At 40.0% G+C, this 26,312-nt stretch overlaps 1 protein-coding gene across 1 annotated transcript; it reads right to left on the bottom strand.

The window, feature by feature from the left end:
- LOC114520866 (ankyrin repeat domain-containing protein 17-like) lies at positions 1-25,049 on the bottom strand. Its single transcript, XM_028541210.1, has 34 exons — positions 24,790-25,049; positions 23,083-23,227; positions 22,571-22,735; positions 21,927-22,061; positions 20,783-20,950; positions 19,843-20,076; positions 19,341-19,435; positions 18,639-18,686; positions 17,960-18,081; positions 17,419-17,486; positions 17,108-17,209; positions 16,691-16,780; positions 15,202-15,311; positions 13,966-14,053; positions 13,294-13,421; positions 12,890-13,220; positions 12,268-12,489; positions 11,210-11,437; positions 10,609-10,754; positions 8,863-9,219; positions 8,423-8,660; positions 8,023-8,219; positions 6,800-7,109; positions 6,228-6,336; positions 5,730-5,987; positions 5,041-5,193; positions 3,963-4,244; positions 2,512-3,524; positions 2,023-2,067; positions 1,660-1,856; positions 1,389-1,460; positions 791-1,060; positions 565-600; positions 1-145 (listed from the first exon to the last, which is right to left on the bottom strand). The coding sequence occupies exons 1-33, from the start codon at positions 24,919-24,921 to the stop codon at positions 568-570; spliced, it is 6,291 nt and encodes a 2,096-aa protein (XP_028397011.1). The 5' UTR covers positions 24,922-25,049; the 3' UTR covers positions 1-145; positions 565-567.
- Between the last annotated feature and the right edge of the window lie 1,263 nt (positions 25,050-26,312).

Genomic DNA, 26,312 nt, shown 5'->3' with positions numbered 1-26,312 from the left:
TTTCTGTTTTAATAATTTGAATAGAGATAATCTGAGAGTACAGAGAGCGAAATGAAACACCATTACAATAACTATTGTTTGATCGCAAAACCTCGTCAACAAGCAACAACGTCAAGTCTAACAAACAAAACTGCTGCAAGGCTACCTAAAAACAAAACATGGAGAGAACCTGTGTCAGAAAGGAAAGAGAACATACGAAAAAAAGGGAATTAAGGCACCCAAATTTAATCAGTCTTTAAACTTATGGCTAAATTGGGGTATGCAAAAAACCCCCAAAATATTGGGAAGCCGGCAAATCAAGAGTGAACGGTTTCATGGTTGAGTTTCATCTGGAGAGTAGAACTCCCCCCTGTGGTCTATAGAGGATATGTGCAGGGAGGGTGCCCGCTCTGAACTTTCGACATATGAACTCAGTATCTCAAGCTGGTGCATTGCGAGCACTTCAAATTCGAGGAGCACTGTTGGTTGCTGGTGCACTGCCCTAAAATTCAGGACAGGATCCACCACCGTACACCTTCATCTCCTAAACTTAATCAAAACTAAAGAAACACAGCATCGAATTACCTACTAGATCGCCGTTCGACTCCACGCGTTCCACATCTAAAATATTTCAACAACAAATTATCAGGGCCATCAGCACAGACATGGTTGGTTTTTGTAAGGATATTTCCCTTGAGTGGGAACGTGTTGTCGTGTTAAAAAACCCCAAAAATGCTTGAATTGTTTTCAAATGGCTCTTATCACAAGCGAAGCAATAATTTGCATTTGTAGTGAATTACAAGCAGCTTACCCCACTTCCATGACCGCCATTATACGTCTCTGGGCTGTTAGGAATCGAGCCATTCGGAATATTTTGCGGCTGCAATACAGGGCGCTGTGGCAGCGGTTGTCTCCATGAGATATTTGATCGCACAGGAGACGAACGGACCGCAGGGCGTGGATAGTTAGCTCGTATCACTCCGTAACCGAACTCAGGACGATAGATCTCATGTTGTGATCGGACAACCATTTGAGGATTGTACATGCGACGTATCGAGCTCAGGAGCTTGGTACTGGGACCCTGTGGAAAATGGAAACAGAACTCTTTGATGAGCTCAGTGTTTAGCTGGACTGACTCTTAGATGAAGACTTCTCTAACTGAAAATGATCTACAGAAATATCTGCAGTGGTAAAGATAACCATCAACGACGGTACTACTGTAAGAAGTAGGCACAGAAGTCAAATAAGAATGACAAATTGGCCGATAAGAAATTTGCCCAACACGCGTCCTTAGTATATGCGTGTTTAAACATAGTCTTCCACCAATTTGAGTTTAACAGCGGTAATTGTAAGCAATTGCCATAATATTATAACTGCAGAAAACTTGGCTAAAAAACCTATTCGCTGACCTTTGGCAATCCAATTTCCGCGTAGTCCGTCTCCGTCATCAACAACAACGCTTCAAGATCGATTTCGTTTTTCTGAAAGGAATGAACAAAATGAAGGTGCGACCTGCAAGCGGTTGGATTGTGGAACGAAATTCCACCCGGGCAGGTTTTCATGTATTATACAAGCCAGTCATGTATTCATCAAATAACCCAGGCCCCGCAGGGGGGGGGAGATTCAGTTGCTCCCAAGGTGTGTATAGCCTGATACTGAACATGAATGTCACTTGGTTACCTGAAAGAGGACAAGGTAGTTGGACAGTCCAAGTCTATCGAGAAACTCTTGTAGGCTATCGTTGGACCGCGCTTGCGAGATAGCCGTGGAGGAGATCGGTCGTGGCGAGGTTGACGTATCCATGGCAACCAAAGGCGGCGATGCTAATGCCCTGGTGTCGAGGGAAGTCGTAGGCCAAGCTGACGAGGGTGAAGTATCTGGAAAAGCATAGAACGTCAGCATACGCGTATTATTGGTAAATCCACTATTAACTTCTCGAACAGAGATTCCTCGAGAATGTTCAATAGAATATTTCTAGTACAGCTACATTTACAAATAAGTCGTTGGGTGGATTTGAAAAAATATCAATATCAGGCAACTTACTGGGATAGTAACTCCAAACGCTGTTCGTGGTTCCACTTGTTCCTTCTAAATAAATAAGGGAATACATTACGACAAAGTTAGACTCCGTATTTTTATTATACCATCAAAAGTGAACCCAAATTTACTTTTTACTAATTTTTATCAAGTAAGAAAAGCATGTCCCAAGTAACACTATCGAGTCACAGTCGTCATAATAATAAAACACTTAAAAGACATCAGTCTTTAGATAAGTAAAATTTATACCACTTTAATTTTTAGGCCATAATTTAAAAAATACTCGCTTTTATAATGGTCTTTCGTGGCTTATTTACCTGTCGTCTTTGTGTGTATTTTTGTCACTCTGAATTTAGTCATATAATAAACAGAACATTACACGGTTCGCTCGAAGATATATATGTTATTTACCGGCTGCGAGGTCCGGATAGAAAAATATTTCCCCTGAATCATTTGGTCACGAAACGAAGTGTATTACACCTAACCTCTACTTACCAGCTGAGATCAACGGCGGTACCCCGGTCAAAGTTGGCGATGGACTGGTGTTAGTTCTTCTATGCGCTGCCCTCTCTGTCCCAATTGGCTGAATAGGCTTCTCCTCAACTGCATTTGCCAAGGCAGCGGGGGGAGATGGCGTACTATCGACTATGGGCGAGGAGCTAGACGTGGGCGACGCACTCAACGGGATTGGTGGGGAGTTTTCGTGAGGTAGAGGCTTGAATCCCCCAGACGTGGCTACGGAGAGGGGTTGTGAGAACTCGCCACTCTCCCCGATGCTATCCAGAGGGTCGTCAGGCTCAGACGCGGATTTCGGAAAGTACCCCTCGTTCCAAACAATCGGGCTTCGAGTTTGACACACTTGCGACAGAATGCTGCTTATCACAGGGGGGAGTGCCGCACCGTTGAGGCCACTATCCGGTCCAATCATAAGGGACTTGTCGCCATTTCCAGGCATTACACCCCCCGCGACATTCGAGTAGCTGAGTTGTTTCGAGCTTCGATACTCCGAAGATGACATCACTCGGGTGGTCGATGGCGTCACACTAGTTTTCGATGACGTCACACGTGCGGTCGATGACGTCATACGAGATGTGGCTGAAGTGACCTTGGTGGTTGGCGGCGTTATCCGATTGGACGACGACGTTACGCTAGTCTTCGAAGACGTCACTCGGGTGGTCGAGGCCGTCGCGCTGGTCTTTGATGGTGTAACACGAGTTGCCAACGACGCTGTTCGGGCGGTTGTCGACGTTACTCGGATGGGCGGTGATGATTGGAGGGGCGGCGGCGACGTGTCGCTCGCATATACGAGTTGACGGGCGGCAGGAGAACGGGCAGCAGATGTGCCCCTTCCAGAACTGCTCGGCTGAGTAGTGGGTACGCTGCTCGGGTGCTGCACTGGGAAGTCGCAAACATTGGTCGTTTTCGTCGGTGCTTGGTAGGTCGGCGAAGCCCAGCGAACGTTTCCGGGCAGGTGCGATGATGACACAGCAGTACTTGCTGGACGTGACCTACAAGGAAATTAAAAATAATTGATAATGACAATCAATAATAATTTAACTCAACAATGTCATTCTGGTATCGAAATATTCAAAACAGTTCGAAATATTGCGCTAAAACTGTTAACAGCTGCTATTAAATGACTGCTATGAGACTTTTTATTTTTTCTATTGGATTCCTGTTTCGTTTAAATCGTCATTCTTTTGAATCGAAACACAATTAACTACAGGTGTTTCTTCAACTACAACTGTAGGAATCTGTAACAACGCTTTGAATAAGGCTAAAGGAACCTTTTTATTGAAAATGAGCAATAAATAAAATGATTAAAAAAAATTTTATCGATAAAAAACAGAACTTAAACTAAATCTAAAGGAAAATTTTTCACGTTTAACACGTTCATAACATGTATCGACAACGTTGAACGAATAAAATTTACACACCGTACTGACCTCTTCTCAGGACGCGAGTGGAGACTTCTCGACACAGGGATAACCAAAGGATAGGAAGTTGTACTAAGGGATACAGAAGTGGAGGGCACGCGCGAGACACGCGACGCATCGTGCGCGGTGGAGTGGGTACTGGCTGCGGGGATCTCGAAGGATGAACGATGTGATGCAGAGGTGTTTTGGGATTGCTTCGAACGTGGTAGATGATCGTTGATATCACATTCAGGATCCTTGATCAAGGTCAGAATGAGTTGATGAGCTTCTCTCGTCGCCTCAACTGCTCCCCTGAAACAGAATTCGAAGAGACATCAGAACTTAACTCATCATACTGTGTTGAACGTGGTGGACAAGTGTGGATCGCATTTATTATGGCTTTTTTCCAATGGACGGTGCGGAACAGTAAGTAAACAAAAGGCTAACTCGGGGTTCAGTATTTCAGCTTGCCACTCAGAGAAACAATTTTAAAAGGATCTCAAAATTTTTCTTTTAAAACTTTTTATTACTTATAGTTCCCTGTATCATTCTCTTGATTGATGTAGATGGTTTATAAGTACGTAATTATTAAGCATATGTAAACGATTGTAAATAATTGTTTCTAATATTTTTTTCCTATTCGTAAAGCGCCTATAACTTTAGGATATGTGCTCTATAAAATCGAGGATATTATTATCATTATTATATAGGCAACTTATATGAAAGTGTTCTTATAGATGACAGTGTTGATGTTGATGCCTCGGCGTTACGGCAGGAATATGGTAGGCTGCAGGACAACGTGAATCAGGGGCCAGTTGTTCGAAAGGTGTTTAGATGCAGATAAGTTCAAAATGAAAAACAAATTTACTTATTTATTGAACAACTGCATGAGCTGAAATATTTCGATGCAAATAGTTTAATTTTGAATGGAAGTACATATTTAATGCCTGAGATGAAGGTTCAGCCATTCAAAAGATGTATGGTAAACGATATGTTTTAAAGATAAAATTAAAGACATATATTAAACTTTGGCTTATACACCGTTTGCGCTAAACGCCTTTGAACAACCGGTTCCAGACTTGTAAACAGAAATTAATCGTGGACTCACTTTATCGTGACGGTGCACGTTCCCGTAGCCTTCTGGTTGCTGGTGTCTATATCCACATGGGCCCCAGTGGCGTCGCGGATAGCGTTCACGTTGCAACCGCCTCGCCCGATGACACGACTGATTACAGAGGAGGGCACTGAGAGTTTCTTAGATCTATACAAACGCAGGACGAGATATAGTTATAAGATGGTCGACATTAGATGATGGCATTGTAAAGGCAGCCGTCAAACTTCAAGACTTAAGAAATATTGTCAATCTAAATACTTTTGCTGTGTTCATTAAAAAGCTATAAAATTTGAAACAGCAACTCTTTTTTTCTAGCCAAATTCTAGTTCCCAAATACAATCTCCGTCAAGGCTCAAGTTTAAGGGAAAATGTTAAAAAAAAATGGAAAATAGACTAAAGTAACTAATAAAATCATTGGATTGCTTAAGCATGGAAGGCTCAGTGCAGCTAGGTTCAACAACAACACGTTCCGAGCAAATAAAACTTTTCTATCAAGCACACTCTTTACTTTTTATTCCTCAAAGTTTTGCTAAGGCGAAAGAATTTGCTTAAAACGTCATATACTGAATCTACAGTTCTGGTAATCAATGCGGTCACAAAACAACAGCTTGTTGTAACTGCCAGTTTTGGCAACTTCAAGGGAAGCCATAGGAACTTCAAACAACTTTCGAAAATGTTATTACCTTCTAATGACAACATTCCAACCCTCTTCGTGTTTCCTGCCCCTCCTGGAACTGGGTGAGGCCTTGATACGACTGTGAGACGTCGTACTGCTCATCACGGGGGAGGTCGTCGTCAAGGTGACAGTGACGCATTGCGCAGCCGCAGTAGCGACAGTGATTGGCGAGATATCGCTGATCCTGGTTGCAGTGGTGTACATCGTCGACGCAACGGCCTTCGTGATCTCGGATGTTGTCATTGCGAACGTTCTTTCCACGTGTCTGAAAATCAAACATGGTTATTGGTTGAAATTTTTTTGAGCGGGCAACATGTATTTTCACCCATTTGAACCCCTTTGTCAGTATAACTCCAAAAGCTATCATAAGTTAACAAGAAGTCAAGCGAACTCAGGGCCATTTTTGCCCTTCTGTATGAAAGTCAAGGAAAATACGTAGCTAATATGTCATACGTTTGTCACTTCCACAAGATTTTAGTGTACCTAACACAAAAAGATCACTTACTTGCCAGACACACTAGAAGCAACAGCTGTAGTTATTGCAATGCTAGTGAGAGCGTCCATCGCTTCTTTCTTAGGCGAGTCCTTTTTATTCGGACTTCGATCGCTGGTATCTAGAACAGTAAAACATTCCATCAACACTCGTCGTACTTTTCTAGCGCGTCAACCTATTTTTATGGCCTTTGCCATAAGCATTCTTCTCTGCGAGTGGTTGTACAAAAGCTGGATAGTGCATGGTATATCCACCGGATAGTGTTTTTCGATCGTTCTGAAATTGCCCGTTATTCTGTGTAACCTGGATTAAACCTTTGTAGTAACCTATTCATTAGCTCTAAATCTGTATTTTTATTGCTTATGAATCATTTTTACAACTGTTGAAAAAATCACTATCCGGCGAAAAGCGCTACTCAGTCTACATATAGAGCTCTTTATGACTTGATCCACTATTAACAACTATCCTTATCAACACTTTCGACTTCTCTCACATTATATTTCCCTTGGAAATCGGTGTTTCTTATCACCTCCCGCACTTCATTTTAAGAACAAAAGAAGAGGGACGAACCCACCCACACCCACCTTTACTCTTCTCTTCTTGGACCCCTTCGATCTCTTCCTTGACAATCACCATCGGCTCCTCGTCATCTTCTCCCTCCTCCTCCTTTCCTGCCATCTTCTCATTTTCTCCTTTCCCTGCCATCTTGTTCTTCTTTTTCTTCTTCTTTTTCTCACGGCGTCGTGCGGCTGCTTGCTTTTTCACCTCTTCTCGCTCTTTCTCCATGTCCACTTCCTGGAGCAAGATGGAGGCATTCTTCGCGGCCTCTTCTTCCTGGCGGTCTTTCGCGTGGCGGATGACACCCATGCATTGCTGGCATTTTTTCAGGAGCTCCTAAGAATAAATATTGGAACTTCATTTATAAAATAACATGTATATAACGCGTGTTCTGATTGGTCGAAATTCAAAGTTTTAAAGAATTTAAATTTAAATTCAGGCCTTGTCGTTGTTATTTTATAAAACAATTACTTAATGGTTTCCGTGTTTGGATGGCCTGATCCAAACACTTGCATGGGATGGGCATTCCCGCGTGTTTGGATTAGGCCATCCAAACACGGAAACCATTAAGTAATTGTATATTTCCAAATCCACGGTCGGTGCTTCACTTCGACTCAATGGATGGGTTGTTGGAAGCGGACCTCACGCCTCTACAGATTCTGCTCGGCAACTTTTGAGCAACTTTTGACGATTTGAGCAACTGTTCTGGATTTGAGCAACTGTTCTGGTTTCGAGCAACCTGGGAAAACCTTTGTTTTTTGAGCTATCGGAAGCACCTTTTAGGCCGTTACATATTCAATACTGCGAATTCCTCACAAATTATTAAATAAAATCTGGACCGTAAAAATTATTTATTAATTTACGAGCACAATCTGGTAGAGGCCTAGAGGTGGTCAAGCCAGTTTAAGCCATAACACCAGTACAACTGGAATGATATCTGGAGATAGACATGCCCACGATTGTCTGTTAGTTTTCTTTCCCTTTTTGAAATATCCACACCGAAAAGCGTTTTTAAAGAGCATGGTGGTTTTATTTACGCACGACGTTTAGCGCTTAATATATCTGCTCAAAATTTAGAAAAACTAAAGGGTCGAGTACATTGAATCATTGAACAATAAGACCCCACTGAGAGTTCAATGGAACAATAAAATCTTGTCCGGAACTTTTGTTACGAAAATGGGGGTGGTTTTGTAAAATTACTTCTAAATCAACTTCAAAATAATAACTTCCAATCTACTTTCGTGCATACCTTATCGCTGAGGGTCGAAATGAATCTAGCTGAATCAGATTCGGAGGGAAACTGCGTGACGTGACGGACTATCCACTTTACGGTTTTGACATGACCCTTCCTGAAGGCAGCCATCAGAACGGATACCTTGCGATTGTCCTGACTGCTCACATCCGCGCCGTATCGTGCGAGAAGTTGGCAGACTTCGAGATGGCCTCCTGAATAAAATAAGTGACGATGATGATGATTATAATCTACTGATAATGGTGATTATTTTTCTATGATCATCGGATGATGATAATGATCATGATGAACTCATGATGACGATTTGATGATCACGACTTTGACGGAAAATGGCCTCCCAAAAGCGAGAACGTATAGAATTTCTAGCGGTACTAAAAAAAACCGCACTCAAACGTACCGTTTGCAGCCAACCATAAAGGCGTGCTTCCTTTCTTATTTCGCACTTCCACGATGGCGCTACGAGACAGGAGAAGATCACAAAATTTCTGGTGACCTTTGTCGGCTGCAATCGTCAGGGCGGTGTCACGTGACGAGGGCACAGGCGGGGCGTTGACGTCAGCCCCTTTATCCAACAGGACACGACCTACTTCAACATAACCTCCTGACGCGGCTTCCATGAGCGGAGTTAGCCCAGTCTAAAATAAAATGGGGAAAAACACATGAAGGAACGACTGAAAATCCATGCAGTGCATTACGCCCTACGCCAAATTTTCAAGTTACTTCCAATATTCTAAAAAGAGAACCAATCAATCAAAATCGTGGTAAAAATAGCGTAAAATTTTAGCAATTAGATGACGGTAAAAAAATCTCTCACTCGACTAACTAGTTCTCGCTTACCTTGGCACGATGTTCGATATTCGCCCGTCTCTCAACCAACAAGCTGACGACCTCGTGCCTGCCTTGAAAGCACGCCAAGGTCAGCGCCGTATTCCTGTTCGTTTCGATCTGGGCATTGATGTCCGCGCCCATGTCGAGGAGTAGTTTCACGGTGGCAGTATGCCCGTTCATGGAAGCCAGCATCAGAGGAGAGATACCAAGCTTGCTACCAGTTCGCGAATTGATCTCCGCACCGTGAGCTAGGAGTATTTTAACGATGCCAATGTAACCGCCCGATGCAGCCAGACTTAATGGAGTGTAGTCTGAGACATTGCGATGTTCGAAGTTGGCGTTACCAGCGATCAGCACTTCTACAGCCTATGGATACAGAGATGAATGAAATGTAGTGTTTAAATGCAGGGCTTACCAGGAGGAAGATACAATGAGGTCCATGCAGTTTTTGCCTCACTATCAACATTTTGGTCCATGGGGTCCGGTTGATGGGCCGTAGGTTTAACCTACATTTTCAGTTATAATTTATCACTGTACATTTCCTATTACATAAACCCCCGACTAACATTAGTTTTCTTGGCCAGTTCCCAAAGAAATGGCCTTTCTCCAGAGGCCATTACAGTCGCGCATACACAGTTTACTTGTTCTCCATATCAAGTTTTCACCCTTAAACCATACAGCTCCTTAACCTTGGGTTAATGATATTTCTTAAAACATTAATTGTAAAAACAGCATTGAGCTAAGACGTCCGTTATCAAGAGTGTTATGGTTTCGTATTGAGAAGTTATACCCTTAATTGTTTACGGAGAATACAATGGACATTTGTTCGAAACACACCACAACATTTCGTAAACACAGAATTTCAACGCTTGATTTCGGCTTTTAAAATACGGTAATGTTATACTAGGCTTTCATTCCTATGCGGGCAAATACTCACAGGCGTTCACCCGTATTATAAAACACTACAAAATACATTCAAACGGCAAAATCTAAAATACTAAATGCCCAGGGGTCGGTTGTATCAAGCCCGTTTAGCTTAAACGGTGGATAAGTTCAAAATAGAAATCAAGTCTATCGTTTTATTCAACAAGCAAACAAAATGTTTTAGCCTTAGTACAAAAATACTGTTTACAACTACATATTCAGTGCATAATATTCAAGTTGACTCGTTCCAGACAGATGTAAGAGTGTTATTTAGTTTTGACGTATCCACCGTTTAAGCTAAACGGGCTTCCTACAACCGGCCCCAGGCGCACCTCTGCTTTGTCCATTCTCAATAATCCCTTTTAAAACCCCTTTAAAAATCACTGCGAATTCAACTTTTAATCATTGCAAATTTTGTATTTGTATCACTCCTCTGATTGTTTTGTCATTGTAAACTAAAATTAGTTATGGTTTGAAGGCAATTAAGGACGGGGTATTCTTCGAAATGAAATACGTTTAGACCCACTTTACAACTCTTTAAATTTCCCACGGTTTGATTGACATGTTTATGACAAACGAACTATTTTTAGCAATGAGCAGTTTTTCCAAACAGAAATCTATATTAATTCCAGCGGAGAAAATGGAAGTTCTCTAAACAATGTTTAGGACAATCCAAGTATTAAATATTAACATATCGCAAAAATCAGCTTCCTATTCAAAAACACTTCTCTTTTGCTCCATCCACGCTATGTCATATATAGGTACAATATCAAAATAAATATAACGGAAGCACTTTGAATCTGAGTGGAACAACGCAATATAAGTCCGTACCTCTTGTCTCCCCCCAGAACAGGCGAGAGATAATGCGGTGTCCTTGGTTCGATCGGATTGTGCCTCTATATCTGCGCCGTGGTCTAGCAGCATCTGAACTGTAGACGCATGACCGGCCGTTGCCGCCAGAATTAAAGGCGTACATCCTAAATAATGACACAAGTCTTTAAATACATGCAGGGCAAGCAGCCACATATATAACATATATAAGATTATTAGCTTCAGAACCGGAACAAAATATAACTTTATACTGGCTAGGTAATTATTACTCCCCTAACCCGCGAACTCACTTAGATGGCATAACGTGTTTTATGGGTAAAAACATCGCCAGCATGAAGGAAGCCATTTTCAACAAGAAATTAATAGAAAGTTTCGCAGGGATCCAGGGGCTGGGATTGCATTTCAACCCGTTTCAGACAACGCTAGTAGTGCAGCCAACCAGCTTCAAGAATGTGGCGAAAATCCCCAAGGCAAAGGCAAAGTTCAACTGTTGATGCTTTACAAATGTTGTTTCCCGCTGTAGTAAGTTTATTATCGAGATGTGCCTAGATGGTACTTCCACGAACCGTAACTACTCAGCACCCCGAAAACCATCACTAACCTTTCTTATCGCGGTGTTCCAAGGTCGATCCTCGCTGAAGCAACAGCTTTACAAGATCATCATGCCCTCCGGCAGCCGCCATAGACAACGCGGTGTCGTGATTGCTTTCCGTCTGCTGTTCGATATCGATCGCGGGCACGAACGTGGGGCTCGCTGGCGACGGTGTCGGTGTCAGCGGCATCGATGATGGCCCGACAAAATCACACGGGGAGCTTTCATCCGAGTGATCTACGACCATCAAATAATGAAGTTTGTCATATTAAGAGCTGTCTTAAGAAGTTGAATTGATGCTAAAATCTTTTCAAGTACGACAGAAAGAATTTCTCTTTACTATCTATATCAGATAACTTTAGATTATGAGTACGAGATTCGTCATATTGACTGACGCCATAGCCTCGTAGCCATCGCCCAGTCTGACTACGGCATTTTCAAAAAACTTCGTAGTCTTAACTACGTGATTTAAAAAGCAATGTAAGTTGATATTTTTTCGTTTTTTTTCAGAAAAATATTTAAGAGAACTGTTTTCTACTTTTCCTATCCGAAATGGCCGGCTGTTCAAAGCTAGGTTAGCGCTAACCCTGGGTTAAATTTTACTCCGCTGTTTTGGTTTATATGCTTCTGCGCCGCTGTTTGTTTCAAGACTTTAATAAATAAGACTAAAATTTTTACGAAAAAACATGTTCAACTTCATAAACGAGCGATTAAAAAAATTGATGTGAAAATTAGAGTTAACCCAGGGTTAAGCTAACCGGCTTTTGAAAAACCGGCCCCTGGTGGCTAAAGGCGACGAAAGTTCATTGGAAACTATGTGCGGATTTTCATTCGAAGAGACTTCGCTTGCAAACGAAATATTCAGATGTTCGGCATTAACACAAAAATTTAAGCGTGTAAATATGAAGAAAACGTGCAAATATTTTCAAAAAGAATAAGTGAAAACTCAGCAGGTTTGTTTACGGAGAATTCATTTATCACATTTTTCGAAAGATATATTTTGCATTATAAAAGGTTCCTTTCATGTCGTGTTAACTTTATAAAAGAATTACACGAGCACATCGCACCTGCATATCCGCTGTGCAAACTGTCTCCATCATCACTCGCCCCAGATTCGTCGCCGTCGCCGATACTGTCGACCTCTGCGACAGCGGCGTCCAGTCGAAAAGGCGAAGGTGGCGTGGTGATCTCGAGCGCCTCGTGCTTGACACGTGCTAATTCGGCCTCGATGCGTTGTTGTTCTTCCGGCGTGAGCGACGGCATTTCACGTTCCAATTCGTTGAGGAAAGCTATAAGGTTCCAATAACGAAAAATTATGCAAAACTGAAATATTGTATCATGTTGCATGTTTGACAAAATGATACTGTTATAGACCTTTTGTCTACATTGAATGAAAGGTCTCATTGAAGACTTCACAAGGTGAATGGACACTTTGAACGTTTAACTTAGATATCGTTTCTTGGGGCTGATTTTAAAGATTTTAAGTGCGTCCAAATTGTTATCATTTTAACCGTATTTGTACTCTATACACTTGTGCCAACTCCACCATGTCAGGATGCGGGCATCTTGCCAAATACTTTTACAGGAGCTGCTTCTAACTATACTGCGCACATTCCATAACGTTGTGTACATACCGTAACGTTACCATTTATAGGTAAATAAGACAAGTAAAAACAATCCCGTCCTCACCGTTCTTATACAAGCTGTTGGTGAGAAATCCAAGCTTATCGTCCGTCATTGGTACACCAGTAGATGGCAGTAGACCAGGAGGGACCATTATGGAGGTCGAGGGTAACAAATCGTGATGGTTACAGTTCAGGCCAGGGAGAGGCAGGTTGGGATCGAGTTGGTCCAGCGAGTGAACTGGGGGGACACGGGGTGGGGAGGAGGGCGAGCTGGGGGGTTGGATGGCAGCGAAACGATATTCGGGGTGATTTCCATGCAGAGGCGTCTCCATAAGTAGCCGGGCAACAGAGGTATGACCCCCTTTACACGCTTCCAGTAACATTGTCGAGTTATCCTAGAAACCCATTTTGACAATAATTAACGTTCACTCTTCGTGTTTTGAATATACTTATTTACTATACATGTACCTTCAAATCGTGATCAGGTTTAGCGCCATGCGCCAGGAGTAGCTCGACGACAGCGAGATACCCTCCAGCGCAGGCCAACGAAAGCACCGTATGATCGTTCGTTGTCGTAGCTCGATTCACATCAGCACCTGAAGAAAAACAGAAAAATTGTTGTGAAATTCTCGACACAATCTGAAAGACAGAAAGTTCCAGTGGCCTGCTTTCTCATATATAAAAATTTGCATCTTCAATGCATCGGTCGTGGTAGAATGGTAAAATAAATTGCATCCTTGCCTTGGTAATCGAGGTCTACTGCCTGCTAAACAGATTTCTATAATGCTTAATTATCGGCGGAAACGATGCTCGCAGTTTGCCTCTTGAAGCAGTAGTGGCGGATCTAGGGGTGGTCAGAATAAATTTCTATAGCTTAAAATCGGAATCGCATTGGCAGATTCGTAAAAATATTCTTTTTAGAATGTAAAAATATTCTTTTCAAATCTATAACCAATAGCGTTGTTATTAAGGTGTTTTGAATTTAAAATTAATCTGTGTAATTTATTCTGCACACCTCTAGATCCGCGACTGTTTCGCACAGTTTTTTTTATCCAAAGCATGGTTCAAGAGAGAAATAATTTCCATGCACGTTTGGCTACCCAAAATCGAGGGGTCATGCAATCCCTAACCATACAATACCTCGTGAGATGAGGAACTGAACGGTGCAAAGGTGGCCTGCTCGTGCTGCTTTCATCAACGGCGTTCGTCCACCTTCCGACTCGTGTTCCTGCACAAAAAAAAGTCAAAATGAATATTAAACATTGAACTATAATAGATGGAAAGCGACATGCAGTCATAATCTTGAAGTTGAGTTTTGCTGCTGAAATCCAGTTTCTTTTCACGCAATTACAACCCACTACTAAGGTAGGATGAAAGTTGTAAGCATATACGCGTTTATCATAAAGCAATCTTCTACAAATTTTCGCTGAAAGGCCGGTGCGTTATTATTCAGCTGACATGATTAAGGCGCACGGATAGTAACAGTATTTTATAATCATCTTAAATTAAAAAATTACGATGGATTTACCACTAAGAAGAACATTAGCTAAATACGATGATTGGTGAAAGCATATGAAAGTAACCACTCAGCTTGATTATACGTAGGTTAGCCAGAAATTTCATAATTATTTTCATTATTATTACTATTATTATTGTTGTTATTAAGAGACGTTTACACGAAATTAACGGAAATCTAAATAAGGAGTATCAAAATAATCTGATCAATTTGAAAATCGCATCAAGATTAAGGTCAAGTAGCAGCAACTCTGACCGCACATCCTCTTTTGATCCGCTGTAATATTGAACCATGAATTTCCCGCGCTGCAAAGACCTGCTGATACTATAGCCAAAGAAGGGCATTAAAATCTTTTCCCCTACCAAGTTTATTCATGTCAAACATGAATGTTGGCCCTAATATTGCGGGCAAAAATTCTAGCCGTGCCCTGCCAATAAATTGAGGGCAGTGAAAATGTGCTTACGATATCGAATAATGCCCGAAATGTACTACGCATTCCTGTGATTCCAACCATTTTATTTCGCCCAAAAACACGGAAGCAAAAATACTGTTGAAAAAACTCGAAATTCCCTAATACATGCCTACATGATCAGATGATCATGCCTACTGTCTGACGAGATTTGAAGACTTTTGAAATAATTCAAGTTTTCAAAGTCCCTAAAGTTTAAAATGACTCGCATCATATCGCACCGTTTGAAGGTTTTCCCTGGTTTCAGCTTTAAAAGTGAGTTCAAAATTTCGCCCTTTAGGGTTTTCCTCGATTTCGAAATCAGTGTGCTTAAAAATAAACCCCTCTTTTCAAAAGCACTCGAACTTGGCAAAGTTCTTGTGTTTGACTTATTGCCATGTACAATACTCACCAGCTCTGCTCCAACTTCCAAAAGAATATCAGCAACATCGGTGTGGCCATTTTCGCAGGCAAACGACAGAGGCGTATCGCCAGTGGCAGTTGTCCCGTTCACATTTGCACCTGAGTAATGCATGAACAAGCTTTCAAAATACAAGCCTAACTTTAGCAGAGACTGGATGAATGGACTGGAAGTCCAGCGATATGCCCTCAAAATGATTGACTAAAGCCAATTTGAATGCTGATTGCTAAAAGGCGGGAACCGCGCGATAATAAAAAAAACTAGGGCGAGTACAAGTGGCAGCAAATGTCGGCTGGTACCAGTTTTGCATTTAAAATAGCGTTTTACGTGCTGATGAAAAAGATTTAATAGCCCTGAAAGTTTCCCTTAAAGCACATGTAAATACAGACGCCTAGTCTGAGCTTTTAGTATTTGCCTTGAACACATTCCGACGTAAAAGATATTTTCTTTTTCGAAGCATTATATAAATGGTCCACCGCTATCACTGGCGGGCTTCAATGGCACGCTTTAAGGCATTTTACGGTTCACTGAGTTGACCACAAGTTGTTCAGTTCACAAACGTTCCTAAGACCTAAGTTCACACTAGCTCCTAAGTATCGGGGAACCATTGTATTACTTTCCGACAGACAAAGCATTTTGCAAACCAGCTACCTCAGACAAAGGGAATCCCAGATTCTTAGGACAAATGTGAACAAGGCTTCCCTTTGTCAAAGGTCGCACAAGCAATGCTGTTACTTCGCTGGGTCGCTCTCACTGACATGACTGACCTCTGGAGTGCTCGAGATCAAAATATGTTTGCCCAGATGAGGCATATAGGTCTCTGAGAACCACATTATCAACACTTTTTGTTTGCGGGCGAATTGTATTTTAAAATTCTAATACTAAAACCAGTAAATGATGGCAAATAATGGTGAATATAGCTACACGTATGAAAAGCCGTTGAGCTCAGCGTGCCCGTGTAATCTATATATATTCGCCATCGCCCGCGTGGACACTTTTGAAGATGAACTAATGTACTATATAATATATACAGTATCAGTGGTCGCACTTTATCATCTTTCAGAAAAACCTATTACACCACAATTCAGATGTTGAGCCTGAATACAAACTTTTGCAGAATACCAACTATGGAGTGCGTCTCAAAAAAACCCAAAACGGAAATCAACTATTATGCGGGAGATTGATTTAACGACTTCATTCTTATGTGGTGTGAAAGAGCAGCTATTTAGCTACATTTCTTATGTCATCACAAGTTGTCTAATTGAAAGCAAAACGAGGAATTTTTTATTTATTATTGCGTGTATGCGCCGATAAGAATGTGCACTTTTTCGACCGGCAATTTTTAACACACGAGGATTTGACTACTTTTAGCTACTGTATTAGGGCATGAAAAGTATGGTAAGAAAGCTAAATTGCTAAGGCTCAATATACGATGCGTCAAAGCAGGTTTAACTTCTTTTCTCTCTGAAACCTAACCAACCTCTGCTTAAAAGAAACTTCACCAAATCAACATGGCCTTCCTGAGCAGCTTCCATAAGTGGGGTCGAGGAACCCTGTTCGATATCCGCCCCTGTTTATAAATGCGAGAGCATCAATCAATATTTTGTGCAAGTTTGCGAGAGGACAGAGAATTAATACTACAGTACACATCACACATTTCAAGATTAGATGATTTCAGTAATTTTCAGGAAACTATATTTACACGTAAAGAACAAAACGCAAACCAATCGAAGCAAATGCAACCGAAAATATAGTGAACTCCACATGCCTAAAAATGTTCATTACGTGCAGTGATACTTTACGGGACTATTTTAAGAGATTCCTTTCAGGGACGAGAAGAAGATCTTGTTAGTCCTAGGTCTGGTCTGAGTTATATAACACTAACGTTAGTACTAACCTCGGTCTAACAAAAAGGCGGCGACGTCCTGAAATCCTCCACAACACGTTAAACTTAAAGCGGTCTCTTGCGTTTCATCAGTTTGCGCATGAAGATCTGCACCTTTTATGGCGCGGGAAAAATAATTTCAAACTACGATACACGTCTCGCATTTATACCTAATGTAGCCAAAACATGTTACACCAAGCATACCCACTCTCTCGAAAAGAGCGCATCCAATGTGTACGCTAAAAGTTTGCTTGATCATATCGCCCAAAGTCACACGATAGATTGAGCTTTTTCAGACCTTAGATATGAGCATGTGAGCCTACCTTTGTCAAGTAGCAAGGCCACCATATCAAGATGACCTTCACGCGATGCCTCCATTAGTGGAGTATACCTAAATGACGAAAACGGGAGTAACTTATTTTAAGAAATTAGCCATGGCAGTTGCCCCCAATCATGGTGTACCACTCCATCCCCACTCACCCAAACTACTAAAATAACGCCGTCAGCCGCTATACTAGCTATCAGTCAACCACGGCTGTTTTTACTACAGTTCCACGTTGATTCATTTTACGGGTTGAGTGTGAGATCGTAGATTGTGTGGGGATTTAATAAATAATTGCGCATTTCTGTTGTTCAGATGGCGTTTGCTTGCAGGAATGCGCGATGCCTTATCCTTTTCTGCCTCATTTATTTAAAAAATTATTTATCCACGCTAGCCTTACACAACCTTCTTTGTTGGTTTTCATAACTCATAAGGGGCGTGCTTTCATAACAAACTATTCTCGTTGATCTCATTCGATTCAAGCAACTGTAAAAAAAATGCTGAATGGAAGCCATCAATAGGCACGTAATTCTGCCGCTTACCCTTCGTCGTTGACTTCTTCCAAGAAAGCATCTCGTTCAATCAGCAAAGAGGCGAGTTCCACGTGACCGCCACAGGCAGCCAGAGTTAGGGGAGATTCGAAGCTGTCGGCAGGCATGTTGACCTAGGGAGAATACGGCATGTTACTGGACGCGGTCACTATAACAGTGAAGGCAAAGGGAATAAGGAATAACAGTGAAGGCAAAGGGAATAAGGAATAACAGTGAAGACAAAAGTAGTAAGGAATAACAGAGAAGGCAAAAGCAGTAAGGAATAACAGAGAAGACAAAAGTAGTAAGGAATAACAGAGAAGACAAAAGTAGTAAGGAATAACAGAGAAGACAAAAGCAGTAAGGAATAACAGAGAAGACAAAAGTAGTAAGGAATAACAGAGAAGACAAAAGTAGTAAGGAATAACAGAGAAGACAAAAGTAGTAAGGAATAACAGAGAAGACAAAAGTAGTAAGGAATAACAGAGAAGACAAAAGTAGTAAGGAATAACAGAGAAGACAAAAGTAGTAAGGAATAACAGTGAAGACAAAGCAGTAAGGAATAACAGAGAAGATAAAAGCAGAAAGGAATAACAGAGAAGACAAAAGCAAAAAGGATTAAAAGAAAAGACAAGACAACACAAAACAATCAGGAAATATCGGAGGCCAAGAAATGTAAGAGGTTACTAACCTCCGCTCCGTGATCTAAAAGCAGTCGAGCAACCTCAACATGTCCATCCTAAATAAATAATGAAGTTATATATTTGTATCAACTGTATTAGGTACTTCTTTCGAAGTACGAGGAATAAAATATAACAATTAATGTTCAGGAATAAACTAGGAGGGTTGCAAAAGAAATGAAACTCTGCTTTCAATCGAACCTACACAGTCAGTACACGTTTCTAGAGCAGTAGTGCTTTCTACTAAACATTTCAGAATCATTCCTTAATCTTCAAACAAACCATACATCTCAAGTAATTCAGGTGCAATACAGGATTTATATCAATAATAAAGGATTTATATCAATTTCGGAGAAGTTCTGCCTTTTCCTTCAGCTTACAGTAAACATCCAAGAAATGTGCTGATTAAAAAGGATTTACGTCATTTATTTTCGAAATCATTAGCCATATTTTAGTACATGGGTAGAGCTTTCGAAATCATTAGCCATATTTTAGTATACGAGTAGAGTTTTCGAAATCATTAGCCATATTTTAGTACATGAGTAGAGCTTTCGAAATCTATCTTAGATTAATCAATGACCATACTCATCGAGTGCCTTTTCATATAATTCGTAGGCGGTAGATTGGAAGAATGATCATTTCCGCCAACACTTGCTAGTAAATGTACACCAATTCTTAAAAAATTCTCCCTGACGATTGTTTGATTTCCTTACCATAGAAGCTTCCATCAAAGCCGTGTGCATTTCATCAGTTTTGTGTTCCTGATCTGCTCCAGCATCCAGAAGGAACTTCACCATGTCAACATGCCCTTAAAAAATAGAGTGTATCAGCCAGTTGACCCATCTGACTAGTAACTGCCGGTCTACTATAAGTAACACATAGATTTACACTCCCCACTCCAAATGGCCCCAAATGGATCGAATACAATCTTGTATAGTATGAAAGAGTGAACATAATCTGACTTCGCATGACCCGGCAGTTTAAAAGCTACCCAAATCATAACTGATGCCCAGTAGTTATTACATTGCTGCACACAGAATCAGCACTATTTCTCTCTATCTCAACCATAGAATAATGCGATGACTCAAAGACCAATGTAGCGGAGCAAGTGCCCTCGTTTCGCTATGCAAAAATATGCATTAACTGGCCATAGTTTCAGCTAAAGTGGGCCTTCTAGTCCCGTTATTATACGATTTCAACGGCTAATTGACTAACCTTTATAACAAGCCAACGTTAAGGCGCTCTCTTTAAACTCGTTTGAGTGAGAATTAATACACGCGCCTCGTTCGAGCAACAACTTTGCAACATTCACATGACCTCCGCTAGCTGCTTCCATCAAAGGCGTGTGACCGTTCTCATTATGAGACTCGATCTCAGCACCATGAACCAACAACACTTTCACAACATCTTCGTAACCTCCGCAACATGCGTAGATCAACGCGGTGTTACCTAGAAAATAATGCATAGCAGATAAAAAAAAACCATCACGCATGTATAGCGGCCGGTTCCTTCATACATATGAAAGAAGATCTCATCTAAAATCGACAGGAAAAATGCAGTCCTTTAACTTGAGCCGGTTTTCCATTAAGGCGAAACTTTTCGCTCGATTTTCTTTTCAATTGTGACGGGCGTCCTTAAGGCTTGTTACACGATGCAATTTTTCTTGCAACCCGCAATGCAATTCTACTTTTCTTTTGCCAAATCTACATCTCTCAAAAGTAGAACTGCATTGCAAGTTGCAAGAAAAGTGCACTGTGTAACAGGGCCTTTGCAGGCCGATGGTCAAAAAACTTGCAATTACAGGTTTATGTATAGCTATGTATATACCACAGAATACAACACAATGCACATGAATTGATACGTTTCATATCATTCAACAAAGGCACTGACTATGGTCGGTTGAAACTCTTTGAGATCAGATGTTTGTCAATGCTGCATAATTTAGCACTGACTGATCGCATACGTTCGAAAATAAAATTCAAGCTTAAAAACGCATCTTGTCATGCTATATTCTTATAACGAGCAGAATCAAAATAATTTTTTAAACCACAGAAGTGCAGTGCGTTGTACAGGCATTGAAATGCAATTTGCAGTATCGATACAGTCATGTAATCTTTCATCGTTGTTTTTTGGCCTAGGTTATGGCAATACATACCAGCTTGAGATTGGGCGTTTACATCAGCGCCATTGTCGAGAAGTAAATGCACAATATCGAGGAAGCCGCCACTGGAAGCTTCCATGAGTGGTGTACAGTCCCCCTTGCTGCCACGGTCGTCCACCTTGGCATTCATCGCGAGCAAAACTTGCGCAAGCTCGCAGTAACCTATGGTGGAGATGAATACAATAAATTAACACGAAAAGAAAAATCACCAGGGAATTGAGTTAGAAACTGGTGCGTTTCCTAATGACCGCTCCCGTGAGCCAACCGGCTTGCATTTCTGAGTATTTAGGGCTTCACTATGATTGGCTAAAAATGAGTTCGTTAACCAAATATCGAAAGGCTCTTTTATCACAGTGTGAGTCTAGTCCATTCTGCGAGGACCCCGGATGCAAAAATTGCCCAAATTTGGCGAATGTCAAAATTTTTCTAAACATAATCTCCTGTTTAGATTAATTTATTTGTCAGTATTTTAAAATATTTATCAGAATTTCAAAGTATTTGTCAGTATTTCAAAAAGTAGTGAAGTTTAAAATGCAAACAAACCATTTGTTTAAGCACGGACTTGACTTCCACTTTAAATATTCAGTAGAGAGGGAGTCCTTAATTGAAAGGGCCTGAACGGTGCGATCTACTCGACTGAAAAGAAATTTCATTTTCTCTTTCCGGAATGAAAGTGGAAATTTCTTCTTTAACGTCGTTACGATGTTTTTTGATTGCGTGCAATTACGAGAGGTTATGTACAGACCGTAATGTAATGAAACGCCTTGTATACAGGTTATGTAAACATAACGAACTGATCCAATATGCGAACACAAAATCGGTTCGTTGTGGTTCTAAATGTATAGGACCCCAAGGGAAATCCGAGAAGTGCAAAATTTAGACAATTTTTAAATAAGCGAGCCTCGCATTGATATCACCGATGCACACACACGATATTACATTGATACCTTGCATTGATATTACCGATGCACAGACACGACCGTGCTGCTGTACATTAACGAGCGAAATTGATACCATTCATGAAGAAAGGCGTCAATTTTAACAGTGTGAATAAGAAAGAAGATTTTGCGATTCTCTTTATAAATGTGGTAAAATTATTGGTAAAAATATCGGTCCGGCGCTGCAGTTGAAATATTACCTGCAGAGCAAGCCAGGGACAAGAGGCTCTCTCCTTCATCCGTTGAATCGTGGACACTCCAGCCTTGCTCCAAAAGCTTTCTCACCGCGTTCACATTTCCCTCCAGACACGCATTTGCCAAACTGTGAAATCCAGCTAAATAAAAGCATAAACATTCATGATCTTTCATAAACCGTACCATAACAATCCCATTTAAAGAACGTTGAAGGCAGATACACTTACAATATTAGGAAATTGAAAGAAGCAGGTTTGGGAGTATTTTTATTTAAAAATATTTTAAAAAAAATAAAAGACGAGGATGAGTTTGTGATATTTCTATTTCATCATAAAGTTAGCCTGATAATGATTTTGCAATAAAATTGAAATATCACTACCACATTTCTGTCTTGTTTTAACCTATATTTTGAGTCCCATCTTCAGATTCCATTTTGTCTTGTTTTTTTGTTAAATTGTCAGCCGGCATTGGTTTTGAAACATTTTTGATTAATGGACTTTGGTCTACTTACAGTAGTTCTATGAACACTATGGTATTCTACATGATAAGTTCCAGTATCTAATACTTTTCAATGAAATATTACCTGGTTGAAGATATTATCTAAAAATGCCCACACAGTCTTTCAAAAGTCACATGGTTGGCTGCTTACCTGCTTCGGTAGTATGATTGGGTGATGAAGGTACACCATTGTTTTGAGTTCTCATTCTGGTCAGCGCAGCTGCTGCTTCATCCAATGCACTGCTCACCGAAGATGTCAACCTCCGCAGAACATCGGGATCGGCAAAAGCCTTACCATCAGCTAGTTTTGCGACACCTATGATAACAATAGAAATACATTTCAGACTTTCAGTCAAACTGAATTTCAAACCGTTGATCACATATTAAAAAACAAACAGCAGTTGAAATTGCAGCCAGATTTTTGATTTGGTAACAAAAAACAAAATTCTACACTGCTGTACATCTGAGTATTCTAGAAAGATTAAAACTGTATTGATGTAAAATTTGTGGGAAAAAAACAATGCAAAATTCACAAGTCTTGTGCAGAAAAATCTATTCAAAAGGTTCTCTTCATAACTATTACAGACATTCAATCCAAGCACATATATTCAAAATATGAAATAATTATACTTCCCAATGAAAATGAAATGGCTAAACTCTTACCAGCTGCTTCAAGTAAAGCTTCAAGTCTTGCTTGTGTATCAGGATCAATTTTTGTGCGCACATCATTATCATTGCCCGAAGAACCACTTGGTAACTTAATCTTTGATGTCAGGAAATCTTGTTTTCCTTGTAGAATGTATTCAAGCTACAAACAAAAGATCTTATTAGTGAATTTGTTAAATATTTTCAAAAGGTGTACAACACATTATAAGCCACCTAACTCAAATCAGTCTGAATTTAATAAATGCCATAGTTGGTTGTATTGTACTTGAACAAATTATTGTAACTGTTTTGTAACATTTAATATGCATTAAAGTGGAAGTTGAGTCTGTTCTGCGCAAGGGTGATGTCCTCAGATATAAATTTTGCCCAAATTTTGCATGTTTCCAACCTTTCTCATCAAAACACTAAGTCATATTTATTTAAAAGCATAGCAAGCCTTAATGTTGTTAGATATTTAGACAACACAACATATTTCAAAACAGTATAGAAGTTCAACAAAGCAAACAAACTGTTTGTTTACATACATACTTTATTAAATAAATCAAATGGTAAATATATGTACACAACAGAAAAATTATTTTGAATTTAAGAGTAAAAGTGTGCAAGACTGCAAGAGCAAGGTGTGCAAGACTGCAAGAGCAAGATGTGCATATAGGTTTTGCAAATGTGTATATTAAGCTATGAGATAGGAGCTATCAAGCTATGAGAACTTTCAATTCAAAATACTTATTTTGCTACATTGAAATGTGCTTTAAGTGCAAGTTAGAAAAAAAAATCATAAATGTACTTTGGTTACACAGTTTGTAACCTCTCACTTTCATTGAAAGAAGGAATATCTGGAAAAGGAAATTGGTTAGGACCTAGACCTCCATTTACTGAGAATTTCAGGCATGTGATCTAAGGAGTCGGGAAAGATTTGAATAATCAGGATTAACACAGTGTCCAGATGACACTGAAATGTTCATTATATAATCTATATAAACATTTCATTTTCTAATATTATATAACACATAATATTTAATAACTATTCAACTGTTAAGCATGTCTATTCAAGTTGTCAAAAATGTCAATTAATGAAACAATAACCTGTAAAAAAGCCAGTTGTATTTCTTGCTTAGACGAAATTTGGTTATTTGGAGAGCAAATATGATTTCAAACTTTAAAATTTATTGACATTTATATTAACGTATTAATAGACAAACGATTTCATATATCCCACAAAATATAATACTTTCAACTCAATTTTTCAACAGTAAGATAGAAACTGGCCTCGAACAGCATTTGGTAAATGCACACGCTTGAACGATATTTTTAAACATAAAATTTGTAATTTCTACTTCAATCTTACTACAAAAAAATTTGCATATCTTTTGCAAGCATATGAAAATCATTTGATTCTATAACTGATTTCACAAGACGCCAGCCACAAAAGGTTTTGAATGACCCTTACTTTCGTGGGAGACATTTTAGGATCTCTGATATTTTAAATCACCAACTGGTCATACAAACGCGATCTTATTAATCAGACCGGTCGAAAACGATCAACAACTTTACTCGTACAAACAACAGTGTGGGAAAATAGCTTAAAAAAATTTAATTCTCAGTAAAAATCCTGCCTAAATATTGACTGAAATTAACAGTGGAAGACATAATTTCGTCAACAAATTTATAAGAAATATTTTCAGTTACGAAAATGATACTTACTGCCGATTCATCTAGGTCTTCGTCGCCGTCTGACGAGTCGGATACACAAGGTGAATGGTCTATTGCATGAACTTGGCCTTGTATTACGGGGCCATTTTTCGCCGTATTCGCTTCTTCTTGACCCTTTGACATTCTTTACTTAATATACACTAAACACTCTTTTATTTTTCATCGCAATCGGCGAGAAAAAGCACAGATCAGACTAGATAATCTAAAATATATTCTTTGCTATTTGGCCTTAATTTTCAAAAATCAATCGGCGGCCATTACACTGCTTGATTCCCGGATATAGTACCCCCGGAACTTGGTGACCACGTCGCCCATAATCAGGCCTGATTGCGCAAAATTTCTACTCGACCTGAGCGCAGGCTATGAACTAAATATTGTGTCGGCATAGTCGCCAACATTCCTGAAAAAATTTGAATTCCAATGAAGATCCAAATCGACCCTTAAAGTGAATTAAATTGCAACTCAGACTTCAGTGATCGTGAATTTTCAGGGGGTTTTCTTTTCTTCATAGGATTATTAAAAATATAAAATTTCATGCCTTGGGCACTGACGTCAGAAGTACTCATCATATTGGACCAATTTGAAAAATATTTTCATTTTGAAGGTTAATATATATTATTGTTGGATCTCGTTGGAATAGATAGGCCGGATGAAACGCCATCCAGTAAATTTATGCACAGTCACTTATGAAAGATTAGGGGTGTTCTCCAGGAAAAATAAAAGCAATTTGTCTAACATTCCCTGATGACGGTACAGTGCGTGAATAATGGTGTTACAAAAGCTCGGGAATTTGACACCTTCTTTATAACCAGAGTAGGAAATTTGACATCTTGCACCGCTGTTGACCGCTGTAGCTTTCACGCGTGAGCATTCGACCTTTGAAAGTTTTGTCGATTATTTTTAGCCGAAAAAAAGGCTATTATGTAGGCTATCACTGTATGCTATCACGAGTATGAAGCTTGTTATTTCCCCATATCTTCCCAAGCATATTATAAACAAACATCAATATGAATCAATTAGATGTTTTACCCCTAAACATGGGTTGCAACCGTTGCATGAAAAAACATGGAAAGGGTGCGAGAGACTTTTTGTTTTGTTATACAGCTCTATATTACGTTATTATTAAGTTAATGTAAGATACCGAACAATGCACCGTGTAAAACATTTCTTCTGTAGAGGGCGTTTCAAATATAAATTATAAATGTGCAAAAGATTAGACCATGCGTTTCACGTTATCAAGATGTTGGAGCTAACCAGTAGCGTAGCCAGCCTGTCGATTTGTCCCGCTATGCTAATATTTTCGTGTTCATTGATTGTGAAAACAATAGATTTCTAAAGACACGAATGATTATAATAACTCGAAGTTTACACAGCGGGACAAAATCGTCAGGCTGGCCACGCTACTGGAGCTAACCGAGAATTCGAAGCAAATGTTTCCAATCACATGTAGGCAGTGGCGTAGTGAAATACCATAATTGGGGAGGAGGGGCACATATTGGTATATTTATGTTGTG

This window comes from Dendronephthya gigantea, unplaced genomic scaffold (assembly GCF_004324835.1).
Source record: "Dendronephthya gigantea isolate DGI-Jeju-01 unplaced genomic scaffold, DenGig_1.0 000018F, whole genome shotgun sequence".
NCBI lineage: Eukaryota > Metazoa > Cnidaria > Anthozoa > Malacalcyonacea > Nephtheidae > Dendronephthya > Dendronephthya gigantea.
The sequence above is the reverse complement of the archived record's forward strand: the minus strand, read 5'-3'. Positions and strand labels throughout refer to the sequence as shown.

Coding starts and splice junctions, on each gene's coding strand:
- LOC114520866 (XM_028541210.1), bottom strand. CDS start 24,921: ATGTCAAAGGGTCAAGAAGAAGCGAATACGGCGAAAAATGGCCCCGTA. Junction 11,438..12,267: donor TTTGCACAGCGGATATGCAG/GTGCGATGTGCT, acceptor TGATGGTCGTAG/ATCACTCGGATGAAAGCTCC. Junction 4,245..5,040: donor ACGTGCACCGTCACGATAAA/GTGAGTCCACGA, acceptor ATTCTGTTTCAG/GGGAGCAGTTGAGGCGACGA.